The sequence below is a fragment of the Vitis vinifera genome, chromosome 19, assembly GCF_030704535.1.
Source record: "Vitis vinifera cultivar Pinot Noir 40024 chromosome 19, ASM3070453v1".
NCBI classification, from domain to species: Eukaryota; Viridiplantae; Streptophyta; class Magnoliopsida; order Vitales; family Vitaceae; genus Vitis; species Vitis vinifera.
Window position 1 is genome coordinate 25,497,764 of NC_081823.1, and position 12,980 is coordinate 25,510,743.

Sequence of the window (12,980 nt, forward strand, 5' to 3'; positions counted from 1 at the left end):
TATTTTAAATTATTTTAAATTTTAAAAATAAAAATATTAACATTTTTGTTGTCAATCCCCATAATGTTTTCATTTTTAAAACACATTCTTTAGAACATTTTTATAAACACTTTATTACACCTTTTTTTTTGTCATTTTGCTTTATATTTTTCCCTTTTTTGTTATTTATATATATTAATGGCCTTCACGACTTTAAATTATATCTTTCCCTACTAAATAAATCTAACCATTGAAATTTTTCATGCAAACTCAACACGCCACTTCTTATCAATGAAATTATGAGTGTTCTAATTTTATATATTTTTTCATTAAGAATGGACTCTAATACCATATGATAAGATTTATATAGATATTAAATATTATCCATTTTAAGCCTACAAGCTCGTAATTATTATTTTAATATAATAATTCATGTTTTTAAAATCGGACCAAATCGACTAGTTGGATCATCAATCGGAGCCTGATCCAGTCCGACTTGGGTATTGAGCCGGAGTACTCATTGTTATTGGACCGGATACAAACCGGGCGAACTAGCGGTTTGAATCGCTAAGCCAACGAACCGGTTTGCCGACTCTGGGCCCTTGCCCCTTAGGTTTTTTCCCAACCTGATTCTAGGCTTTTGTCCCTTAATTTTTCCCAACCAAAAAGTTGGCCCAGCCCAGTTCAACATTGTGTGTCTTCCACTTCAAGCCAGGTATTTAAAGGCGTCTAATTTCACAAAATTTCGATGTGGGATGCACCATATTAAGTGTAAGAACAATCTTTAGACCTCAGATTCAAAACATGCCATGTTTGCCACTACGCTGCCTATGTTTTATTGTTCAATAATGCAAACAAATAAAATTCTTTACAAAAAAGTTGTAATATTCGCATCTAAGTAATATAATATTTTAAAAAAATATAAATTATAATATAAAACTTTTAATATATAGTTAAAATTAAATAATTGATCTTTTTCTCAATATATTTACATTTAAATATTATACATATTTCATTTAATAAAATTTAAAATATTAATATATTAATTTAATTTGATAATATCAACAATAAAAACTAATTATTGTTAATTTTAATAATATATATACATCATCACTTCAAACACCGATTTGATAACCAATAACTTTTTCAATTCCATGACCCGAAAACAATGAAAATAACACACTTGAACCACAGTTTGACAAAAATTCTCTTTAACTTGTTGACTCTCTCTAAATAGACAATGATCCCATGATCATAACTTGCAATAACAAATAATTTTTACTTGTGATACAAATAAAACATCATTACATTGTAGATTTAGTTAAATGACATGAGAATATATAAAATGATGAGCGTACATTTTTTTCAGTTTGTATTCTCCCTATTTTTGGATGATCTCATAATACTTTATTGAGAACACCTAAAAGCAATAATGAGAAAAACAACTGATTTTCCTCCAAAAGCTAGATTAAGTGAAAATTAGTTAAGGGTATTTTTAAAATTAAGAAATTCCAAAGAACATAATAGTTCCCAAACAGGCCTTAAAAGACTCCAACAACAAACACACACACACACAAGGAGAAAGAGATTAGTACACTTTTGCCCTTTCAAGAAAACAATAAATTTGTTAAATCAAAACAATGATAACTCATCTCCTCCTTTCATGCCAATATGGACTGTTTACCAACCTGTAAATAGCCTTTTCCACTCCCATAAATTTTGACCCAAAATTGCCCTACTCAAAATTGGGAAAGAACGATACAAACTGCAAAGATTACACAAGAATCAATCTACCCTTTAAGCCTTCAAAATTTTCTTGAGCTGAAAACATCACTTCATCAACTGGCAGTTTTTTCTGCATTTTTCTTGGGTTTTGAGGCATGTTTTCTCTTCTTTCGATTCTTATGTTCTTCGTATACCTGCAGGGATAGTGTTACACGATCTAACTCACCCCTTAATCTCTCGTTCTCCTTGATGTCGTGCAGAATTGTGAAATGCTCTGAAAGTTTCTTCCTCAACCCATCTTCATCGATTGGAGTAGCGGCATCTGGGGTTGGGTTGATGCTAGCTGCTCCAGATGACCCGCTTCCTCGTTTTCTCTTATGATTTGATTTCATGACGATGTTCTTTGGATTGATGAATGACTCGTGTTCAAGTGATAAGTCTGCAAAGGCTTGTTGAGGAGAAACCGTGGCAAGATAGACTTGGTTGTGACCAGTGCTCATGCCTGAGACGTTTGAAGCCATTGTTGAAACAGCTGGGTGGTAGTGCTTGGATAGAAGATTGAGTTCCCAAAGGACTGAGGCGAGTGCACCACTTTGGCTTGGGTCAGAGGCGTATGGCTGATATTTCTGCAGGAGAAGAAAATCAAAAGTGATTAGACTGAGCTCAATAGCATCAACGGAAGATGGTATAATGTGGAATTCAGAAACATTTTCCAAGATATCTCCACATTTCCAGTATAAGAAACAATTATGAGTAAATTGTACTTACAAGCATAGATCAATTTGTTTAAGATAAGGACAACGATTTTCATGTATTTTTCTGGGAAGTCAGCTTCTGGAATTTAAGCTGGCTATACAGATTGTTACATTTTGTATGATGCATTGCTTCAATGGTAATAATGAAATATTTGAGCAAAGCTATGCCGAGCCATTTCCAAATTTACTTCCCTGACAACCAAAAGGATGCCCCAGATGTTTCACTCTTTTAAACGGAGAAACTAGCAAACTTACCACGATGGAACCCAAAACTGAACAACCTCCTGCATCATTTTCCAACAGATGCCGGCACTTAACATTCTTCTGAAGAAGATGCTTTAAAGTAACCAAGGCTGCAAAAATTTTGAAAGAAGTAGGGGGTGAGACAAATAAAACAATAACAAAGTACCTGATGAAAAATAAGTAGGCATTAGGAAATAGGTAATGTACCAGCCATGGACTCCGCAGACCCAAAGCATAACGAGAATGTAGCCAATCGTTTTATAAAAGCAGCAGCCTTTTGCATGTCATGCTGTCTATCATCACACAGCATGATCTTCAGTGCTTCGGCTAACACCTCACCCTGATCTCTGCTTGGCAAACACCAATAATATGAATAAAAAATTAGTTACCTAGAAAATGATTTTTCTTCACAAAATTCTCCACCATGAATTTCGCAAACCTGATCTAGCAATGACTTGCATGAAACTAACATGAAGACTGACTGATATTAGGATTTAAAACAAAAAAGGGTGAGGTCCACATCATTTCACAAAAAAATTCATGAGGAGTGGTGTTGTTCTGATCGATAAAGGTGCAGCCAGCTTAAACACTACAGCTACAATAAAAGTGGACAGTGCCATATAGCCATGTTTCAAGTGTTTCTTATTCTTGAATCAACACGAACATTAGGGATCAATCCTGTGTGGTGCTGCACATGAGCGTTCATATAAATGGTTCGCGTCCCACCCCCTCCCCCCCCACCCTTCCTTTTCATCAGAAATCAGATCAACTGACTTCATGCTTCTAACCTTTAAGTCCAATTGAGTCAGTTTTACAAGCAACTTTCAAAATAAATCATGGCTATATCACAGAATCATTCAGAGCTAAGCATGAACGGAACATTTCTGCACAGTGAATAATATAGCATTCGTGTTCACTTAGTAACGGTTTTGGAGATCGAATGTCAGACACTAACCTTCCGGGCCTGTACTCAATACTAAGATTGTAAAGCTGGATGAAGAATTCCTGTAAATCAACATTCAAGGCCTCAAGATTGTTCCTCATCACTTTGAAGGCAACAATGCAGCATCGAAGACGTTCAGATACAGTCAAAAGTTTATTGCAGGAACCATCAGAGTTGCTGCTGCCACAGGCAAGCTTTCTCAGACAGTTCATGAGATCGCCCATAAAATCTAAGTCAATCAGGTGAGAGAATTTTCCTAATCCTATCAAACATGGAACAAGTAGGGGATGATTCCCAGATGCACCAGGTAATGAACTCCCATTCTCTTCAGATCTGAGAAACAAAATTGAGAAAATAAGAACCCAGTTTTCCAGAAATATAAAATTTGAGGTAAATTAAGCAATTTCGCTCACTTCTTTTATTTTCAGTAAAAAGGGCTATGAGTCAACACACACCCAATTTTCATGGCGAAAAGAAGAATAAGACTTTGCTGAATCTATCAACTCCAGCACAACAGGATCTTCTCAAGTTGTTTTACCATGGATTGTAATGTTCAATTGAAAAAATAGCGACCAAATTTAAAATTCCAATTTGCTTTCAGAAATAGCTTAGTCATTTGAAAACAGGATGTCATAATACTGATGATCCAACACACAATCAACTTGAAGTCAAATACAAACTTGAGCCATTAGCAAAAGCAAGAGTTAAATATAAAATTAGCTTGACACCAGCAATACAACACAAATACAAGTATGTATCACATCAAACCCAACCCCCACCCCATTTTTTGCAAATTTCCAAAGTATAGGAACTCACCTGACTGAAATTTGCTGCAACACAAATACAAGAATGCATTACATCAAACCAAACCCCAACCTCATCGCAAATTTCCAAAGTATAGGAACTCACCTGACTGAAATTTGCCGCATACTATGCTTCAAGATGCGGAAGTATGTCTCAAATACAGCAGAAAGTGCCTCCGACTGCATCATTCTCCGCTCCTTAACATCTGGGGCAAAAGAAGCAGCCCTAAAGTCGGCATTGACCTATGTGAAGCATCAATCACTTTAATAACCAAAAAAAAGAGAGGAAAGAATGGAAAACAAGCAAAATCAAGAGTGCAATCATTCGTAGGAATACCTCTTCTCTCATCTTTGTGACCAATTCTTGCCTATTTTTCTTTTTGTCTCTCTCTTGCAGCTCACCTGACTCCTCACGGTTCTTTCGCTTCTTATTTTTCTTGCTTTTGACTTTATTATCCTCATTTGGGTTTTCAGGCCTCCCAAGATCTTCATCAAACGTCAAATACATGAAAACCTGAGAAAGCATTGAAACGGTATCACAGAAATAAAGATAAAAAATGATCCAAAGAAAAGAAATTTTTATAGCACAAGTCAAAAGTGTATATATTGCCACTGGGTGATTATATGTAAGATGATCTCCCTAGCAGTAATTCATTTACATGCCATTCACTAATACAAGTCATGGTTTTCCACTGCCATTGCAGTAAACCTAAAAGGTGTCAAAGAAGAAAGAGACTGAGGGGAGTGGGAAAGCCAGGATCAAGTAAGGTAAACATGCCCAAAGTGGAAATACTATTTGAGCTTCTCAACCCCCTCTCAATATAAGCAACCAAAGTTAGCTGTTCAAAATACTATGCTCACACTTCTCTTTTGGAATAAATGGCATAACAACTCCCAAGAAAAAGGGGAAAAAAAGGAGACACAAGTAGAAGAAACCATATCACAAGGACTCAGATTTCTGTGCTTCCATTTCCACCCTGGCTTTGATAACCCCAGCACACAAATATAAGCTTGAAATGGAATAACCAACCAAAGATACAAAATAAGCAACAATATTAAATTTCATTAAGCAACTCCAAAAGTGGTTGAACAATGCTCAAATATTTTCAAGAAGCATCTATAATTGGGATTTATGAGTTGCTGCTCCCCATATAAAAAGAGAGAATTTAACTGAAAGCTTGGAAAAAGAACATGAGAGGCAATTGGATACAACTTGAAGCAGCTATTTCCACCATGGTTTATTGAACTGGCATTGCTTTTTTAAAATACCATTTTCTAGCAGGAAACATTTCGGCAGCACATCCTCTTCATATTTTACACATGTGGGTGGTAGATGCAGCACCTGTGGTGGAGATGATATGCCTGATGGTTGTAGCTAAGGCAGATTTCCGATTCAACAAATATTTATGGCCAAACAGGAGGAACAATCAGCCAACTCATGTATGTTTTCATGTCATTTTTTGACACTAAGGACATTTTAAAAAAGTTATGCTCTATCTTCATCAGTAAGTACTGGAATCCATACACTCACTTGATTCTATAAACAGCCTTCTTCATTCATGAGAAATAAAGAGAGTAAGAGAGATGCAATTTGATAAGCCAAACAAAGGAACTAGTTAAAACATCAACATTCATTACCCCTTACCTCAATGGAATCAGGGTGCAATTGGCAATCATGAGCTTTCACATGATCTGCAATCAATTGAACAGCCTCCACAGTAGCTTCACCTCCATGTTTCCCATCGTTGGTAAAAAGTGATTTAACAGTAGCACAACAAAGTTTCCTGTCAATAAATAGAAGAATTCTAGTTGGATAAAAGAAATGGAATATGCTCAAATTTGCCCTGTTTTTTTTTTCCTTCCTTTTCTGGTAAGTTAATTCAACTAGACTCAAATTAAGTTCAAAATTAAACTATGGCTAAATACTGGCTGTACAAGCATACATTGCATGAGAAAAGCATCAATCTATAAGCAGGCTAACCAATCCACAAATTCTAACACCGACAAAGAACCGTCCCCATTGTACAATTTAACCCAATCCCAAAAAAGGTTCAGGAAAGAATTTTTCACAATTTAACACCACTAGTAGCTTATGCGGCTACAGGAAATAAAAGTTCAAGCAAATGCAACTATTTCAGTAGGACCCACATTGCTCCAACAATCACAGCATTCCCACCCCTTTTCCACATAACCAAATTGTGAGGACTCTTGCTCTAATCGCTAGTTGATCAACAGTCAACATCCTCCCCAAGTTGTTATTAAATAACAAATGCCAGTTTTCAAGGATCCAGAGGTCTAAACTTCTTATTCAATAAACCTTAACTCTTGCTTTCCAGCAACACTTCAAAATTGTAATACTTAACGAGTCCAACCTTATGCCTAGCTCTGTTCCCTTCCTAACCCCATGTAGAGGAGTTCAACATAAAGTGTGAGTATAGACCATCTGACTGCACATTCTTTCAAAGGATCCAAACTAGCATAGTACAAATGGCTAAAAAGGGAAATTTTCCGTTTATACAGAAAATAAAAATTTTTATTGAGGAGAAAATTTACAGGGCAATGCAGATGGAGTGGAATTGCTTCAGGAATTAATAGCATTTGATTGAGATATTACCATCCTTGATTAAAGGTTTGCACAGAGGATTCTTATGTATTTTCAAGAGTTAGACTAAACTTTGAGAAACTATAATCTAGTTGCCACCATTTTTTAAGCACCTAGCATGCCATATAAAAAGCATATGCCAGTTTCACCTCCACTCATGAATGAATATGAATAAGAAGATTAATGGAGAAGATGATGAGCCCTACCAAACAACAAAAGTAACTAATTACTTGTGCAACAATTTTTATGCAGCTCATTCTACAAAAATAGTTTCAGTACAGATTTTTTTTTTTGTTTTTGATAAGTAAAATTTCAGTACAGATAATAAAGCATTGCAAATGATGCAAGTGATGATTGAGCTGAAAGACCCGTTCCAGTAGAAGGTCGTTAAATATAAAGAACAAAGGATATAGATATATCAGAACCTTACTACATCATCGGAGGAGCCTATGTTTTTTATAACTGCAGCTAACAAGCTCTCACGGAAGTTGAAGTGGGGAACTGCATCTAGCAAAGTACAGATACAGCGATAAACAATATGCTGAAATGAGGCCTGCCGTTCCAATGCCATCAACTTCTGCAGATATGCCTGTTAATTTGCATAAAGAGAAAAATTATTCAAATTTCAGCAAGATGCCCATACAAGTAAAATATGTACAATACTTGTGTTGTGCCAACAATAAGGAATCACGAATCAAATGGATAATCTATGACAATCCAATAAAATCATCTTAGCTATAGAGATACTCTAAAACGTTGGATATTCATAAAGGCTTCAATCATTGTTCTAATTTTGAACATTAGTCTCTATCAAATTTTAGAAATTGTTGTTTCCCTCCTATTTCCACATGGTACTTAAACATGGATTTAACATGGTTTTAAGTGGATACATACAGGTCACTCTTTCCATCTGGAAATAAAATCTTGGAAAATGTACAGTAACAAAACATTGCAGTAGCTTCAGTTAGGAACACCCAAAGTGATGCATATCCTTTACTACAAAATGGAACAACAAAAAAGGGGTAGTGAAAAAAACTTCCACCAAATTTTCATCTACATCAAGAAAAATGGCATGGTTGAAAAGCACAATATGAGTGACAACTTTAGTATCCATCACATATACTTAAAATCATCCTTCCTTAATTTGGTATCCATGTAAACAGAGCCTTAAATAGCATGCAACAGAACTAGTTAACAAACAGTATAACCTCTAAAGAGATCCAACTCATATCTGCTCAGAGTTTAAAGTAATCACCAAGACTTAATCAATAATGATGAATCTGGATTGACAACATATTCCTTGTTAAAACTACTCCAAATTTTTGAATGCCTAATAGTTAATCACACATAGCCACATCAAATAAAATCTAGTTGCTTAATGATTGTAATATGTCCTTTTCATGGGGACAATAAGCATAAAAGGAATCAAATTAGCTAATTAAAAAACAAGTCACAGGCACCAATTTAGATGAAGGTAAAAAGAAGCAAAGAAGAATCCCAACAAGAGCATATCTAGCAACCAAAAATAGAGAAGTACTTCTCCAGCCAAGAAAGCAAAGACCATGGCCAGCATCCAAACATCTTAGTACAAATCAAGACTCCATTTTTGTTCAAATACAAGCCATTCCACAAAGCACCAAGCCAAACCTTGTATGTAGATAAAAGTGTGGATTCATAGTACCGCTTCTTTTTAACTTCCTTTGATACAGTCATCTCCAGCTCCTTTTCAGTAGGAAGCCTGATACGGTAGCTGTGATACACATTCAAAAGAGGAGTAAAAAACCAGAAATAAAAACAGAAAAGAATATTAATCATGAAAAGGTGTTTAAAGGGAACAACGGAATAAAAGCAGGATTTTTACCCAGGAATAATGTCTTTGAAAACAGCCAACAAAGACAGCAGCGCAAGCTTGACAATAGCCTGATCATCATCTTTAGAGATTTGCAACATCTCTTTTAAGGTTTTAATATTAGCTTCTGGATCTGCAAGCAGTGCCATTCCCAACTCTGCTAGTTTGCGCTTCTTACTTTCAAATGTTTCTTCAGCTGTGAGATCTTGTTTTACCTCAGCCTAGACAAGAAACACCACTTTTTTTATGAGCTATGCTAAACAGAATTTCATGTGTCCAACTGCAGAAAAGAAAGCAAAGTGAAGTGTAACCCCGCCCCACCTTATAAAAAGGATAACCACCAAACAAAACATAAAAGAAGACAATAAAGAGTACGAAGTCAGTAAAAATTACTAAATTAGAAATGGAACAATATTCTAACTAGACACCTTAGCATCAACCTTAAGCTTCAAAGAGTTAATACACAAGCATCGTAAACATGTTTTAGCATAGCACATATAAGAGATGTATACATATCAAAAAGGAAATAAGAAAACAAAAAACAAAAAAAGAACCCTACATACAAATCTGCAAAGGCCTTTTTGTAAGTTAAATAAAACATTTTGAAATAACACTGCAAGATCTTTACAGTTTGAAGAAAATGAAGCACAGATACAGGCATTATATGGCACAAGAAAGGTAACAAAAGAAGTAGATGGAAACATTTAGAAATATCATCATCAATATTATACAATATTAGCTATGTAGTTTTCCAAAAATAAGAAAAAAATCTCTATTTAAGAAATAGAGAAAAAGCTTTTAGAAAACAATACAAAGAAGATGACACACACATGGTTCACACTCACACAATAAAGCACAAATGCTTCTCAAATTGGAGTTTCAGAGTGCAGTAAAATGCCATGAGCAGCAGCACACAAGCCATAGGGCAATGCCATGGTCATGGCACACAAATTCATGTGCCATTATGGTCATGGTCATGACAAAAAAAAAAAAAAAACTCAGATTGGTGACACATTTGGCAAGCAGGCAAGCACACAAGACCTGAAGCATGCATGGCCTTGGCATGGGCCAAAGGCCACAGTCACATGGATGGCACACAAAGACGCTGGCATGGACCAAGGCACCATTTGCCAAAGCTTCAGTAGTATGGATGCTTAACATGCAGCATGTTATTGGTGCAGCACATGTTAGAGCAAGACTAACGCTTGTTGAGATGGCTTTGTCCATAAGAGTGTTGTTGAAAGGAATATGTGTTGAAGTATTCTCAATGTCAGCTCCTCATGATTCAGAAGAGAAACTATAAAGGTTTGGCTGAGTTTTGGCCTGTACATTGCATGTGCTTTGTATGTTCTCTGTTGGTTAAAGTATTTCTGACCAGGAAAAATTTGGAAGGTTGACTAGGGTTGCTTGGTGCTGCACAGCACAAAAAGTTGAGACTAAAATTAAATATTGCCTCACCAGTCCACCCTAAGTTTCCTAGAGAATGCTTTCAAAGTCAAGCTTCACCATATCACTGGGAAGAGGCTTCTAAACCACTAACTAAGAGTTTAGGCGACTTTTCGATACATTATGTGAGCAATTAATTGTCTTTTCCCAATACAGTAAAGATCATTGGAGATAATTACAGAATCGCTTATAATAATATGATATTAAACTATTTGTAACCAGATCAAAGGCATCAGTCCAAGTGGTATTCCTCATAAAGCCATGGAGAGTTTGATGCTTCAAAATTTTCGAGTGATATTCTTTCTTTTCAAAAAATTTTAAAAAATAAAAATGCAGATCATGGTTTCGTGTTCCAAGAACCATTTTCCAATTGAAAAAACTTTAAGTATTAGAATTAAATTCTTCAGTAATATCATTAAGAAAAAAAAAATAATGCAAAAAGCTGCACAAGGGTACATACCAACGCAGCAGCTTGTGGTGTTTGTTGCACATCCTCTGTTTTATCAAGTTCCTTCCCTTGTTTCTTTGCTTCTTTCTTACTCTTCTTAAGCTTTGCCCTCCGTTCTGCTTTTGTCAGCTTCACTATACTTTTATCTACACCTTCATTTCCATCCTCCCCATCTGCTTCATATTTATCAGCTGCATTTTCAGAATCTTTTGGTTTCTTTGGTGCTGCATTGCATAATAATAGCATGAACCAATTAGAAAACTACTGAAAAGACGAGTGAGTGAAAGGCCAAAAGGAGAATAGCAAGATACCTGTCCTGTAGTATAGTTCTCCATCTAAGGTTTTGACAGGAAGGGCATCTACAGGATCAACTTGAAGCGCACTCTCCTCTTTCTGTTTCTCTGCCGCCTTCTTCTTCAACCGCCTCTCATATAAAGCCTCCAAAGCATCTTCTTTCACATTGGCAACACGTGAAACATGCCTTTGTATATAAATAAAGTTCATTAATGTTTCACTTGGATCTTGAAAAGTAATAGTAAGGGAAAAAAATAAAAATACCTCACGCATGGTAGAAAAAGGTTATTGAGTTTAAGCTTGTTTTCAGTTCTAATTTTATTTATCTTTTCAACCCTGTTTTTCCCTCATTTTCTTGGCACCTACCCTTCCTCATACCTTTCATAATCCAAATGGAACCTAAATGCCTCAAGAGGGAAATCTCCATGGAAATGAAAATTTTACAGAATTGTTTGTCCAACTTACTCAGTGGCATGTCATGTAAGCTTTTCTAAAATGGTGAGCATTTATATATTGCATTATGGAATCATTTCCGGAAAAACACATTCCTCGAATTTCTAACCCAACCAGTAAACACATTTGCACATATAAATATAATTCATATTATTATTTAATAAGCCACAATAATTAAAAAAATTCATTTCCATTTATCCCAAATCATGATTATGCTGTTGGATAATAGTTTTTCCCCATACATTCATACAATTAAATTTCCCCTGTCCTTTTAAAAAAAAAAAAAAAATCTTCACAATTAAAATCCAATTTTCAAGCGAAGTTCTGAAAATAATTTCAATATCCAAATTCAATTTAAATTTCGCTGTCTATTGAGAGAGCAATTCGAACTTCCCAAATGTAAAGAAAATGCTTATCCCAAACCCAATTCTCACACAACTCAAAACTTCCCAAATCACAAACTTGAGTTGGAAAAAAGTAATTCCAAAACCCAAATTTTACTTCAAATTCCACGTTGTATTAGAAGAAAATCAACATAAAAAAAAAAAATCAAAACCCTATTATCACGAGAAAACAGAGAAAGAGATTGAGGTAACAGACCTAGTGATCGAATGAGTGTCCAAAGTGGAAACGAAGCCGGCGTAGTCTCGATTCTCATCGAAAAACTGCAAATCCTCATCGGAAACTTCGACTTCATCCTCGGGAATCTCTGGTGGGAGATCCGGCGGCAGGATAATCTTCTGCCTCTTCTTCTTCTTCCCCATCCCTCTCTCCTTTCCCATCATTCCCATGAAAGAAATCTAGATGGAAGCTTCGAGAAAAATCGAGAAGAAGATTCTGAGATGGAGAGAACTGATGAGCTTGAATGCTTTCTTCTTCAGAATGGAAGTTGGAGGGTTTAGGGTTTACTGAGACAGCTTTTGTCTCACGTGTTAGCTTATGTTTAAAATTGAAAGTAAATTAAAATTTTAATAATAATATGATAATTATAATTGAAAAAATAAATAAATAAATAAATAAATAAACGATGATGTATTAAAATCAGTCTAAACTAATTTTTCAAAAACACTTTTTATATTAAAAGTATTTTTTAAAAACACCATATAGAAAATTAATTTTTATTTCCCTATTTTTCATATATATATATATATATATATATATATAATAAAAAATATTTTCCAATAAAATAAGTTATAAAAAATTATAATATTTTAATTATATATCAAATATATTTATTTTAATATAATTAATTAATTAATAAACAGGTGGACCAAGTACGGGAATTCGCATGTTTGCCCCATCTCACCTTGTTTAGTTTTTAAAATCAGATGGAGATGAAAATTATTTTGAATAAATTTGTTAGGGTACCCGTCCGAACTAGTCCCATTGTCATCCCTATTTATTCGAATTTTGAAATATTTGTAAAATAAAATTAGTTGG

The 12,980-nt window shown here is 34.9% G+C and overlaps 1 protein-coding gene across 1 annotated transcript; it reads right to left on the bottom strand.

The window, feature by feature from the left end:
- Positions 1 to 1,447: 1,447 nt before the first annotated feature.
- Positions 1,448 to 12,497, bottom strand: LOC100263319 (nucleolar complex-associated protein 3). Its single transcript, XM_002266092.4, has 13 exons — positions 12,141 to 12,497; positions 11,105 to 11,274; positions 10,806 to 11,017; positions 8,912 to 9,120; positions 8,698 to 8,800; positions 7,476 to 7,639; positions 6,094 to 6,232; positions 4,786 to 4,962; positions 4,555 to 4,691; positions 3,658 to 3,978; positions 2,910 to 3,049; positions 2,715 to 2,812; positions 1,448 to 2,330 (listed from the first exon to the last, which is right to left on the bottom strand). Exons 1-13 carry the CDS (start codon positions 12,329 to 12,331, stop codon positions 1,818 to 1,820), a joined length of 2,574 nt encoding a protein of 857 aa, XP_002266128.1. The 5' UTR covers positions 12,332 to 12,497; the 3' UTR covers positions 1,448 to 1,817.
- Positions 12,498 to 12,980: the final 483 nt, after the last annotated feature.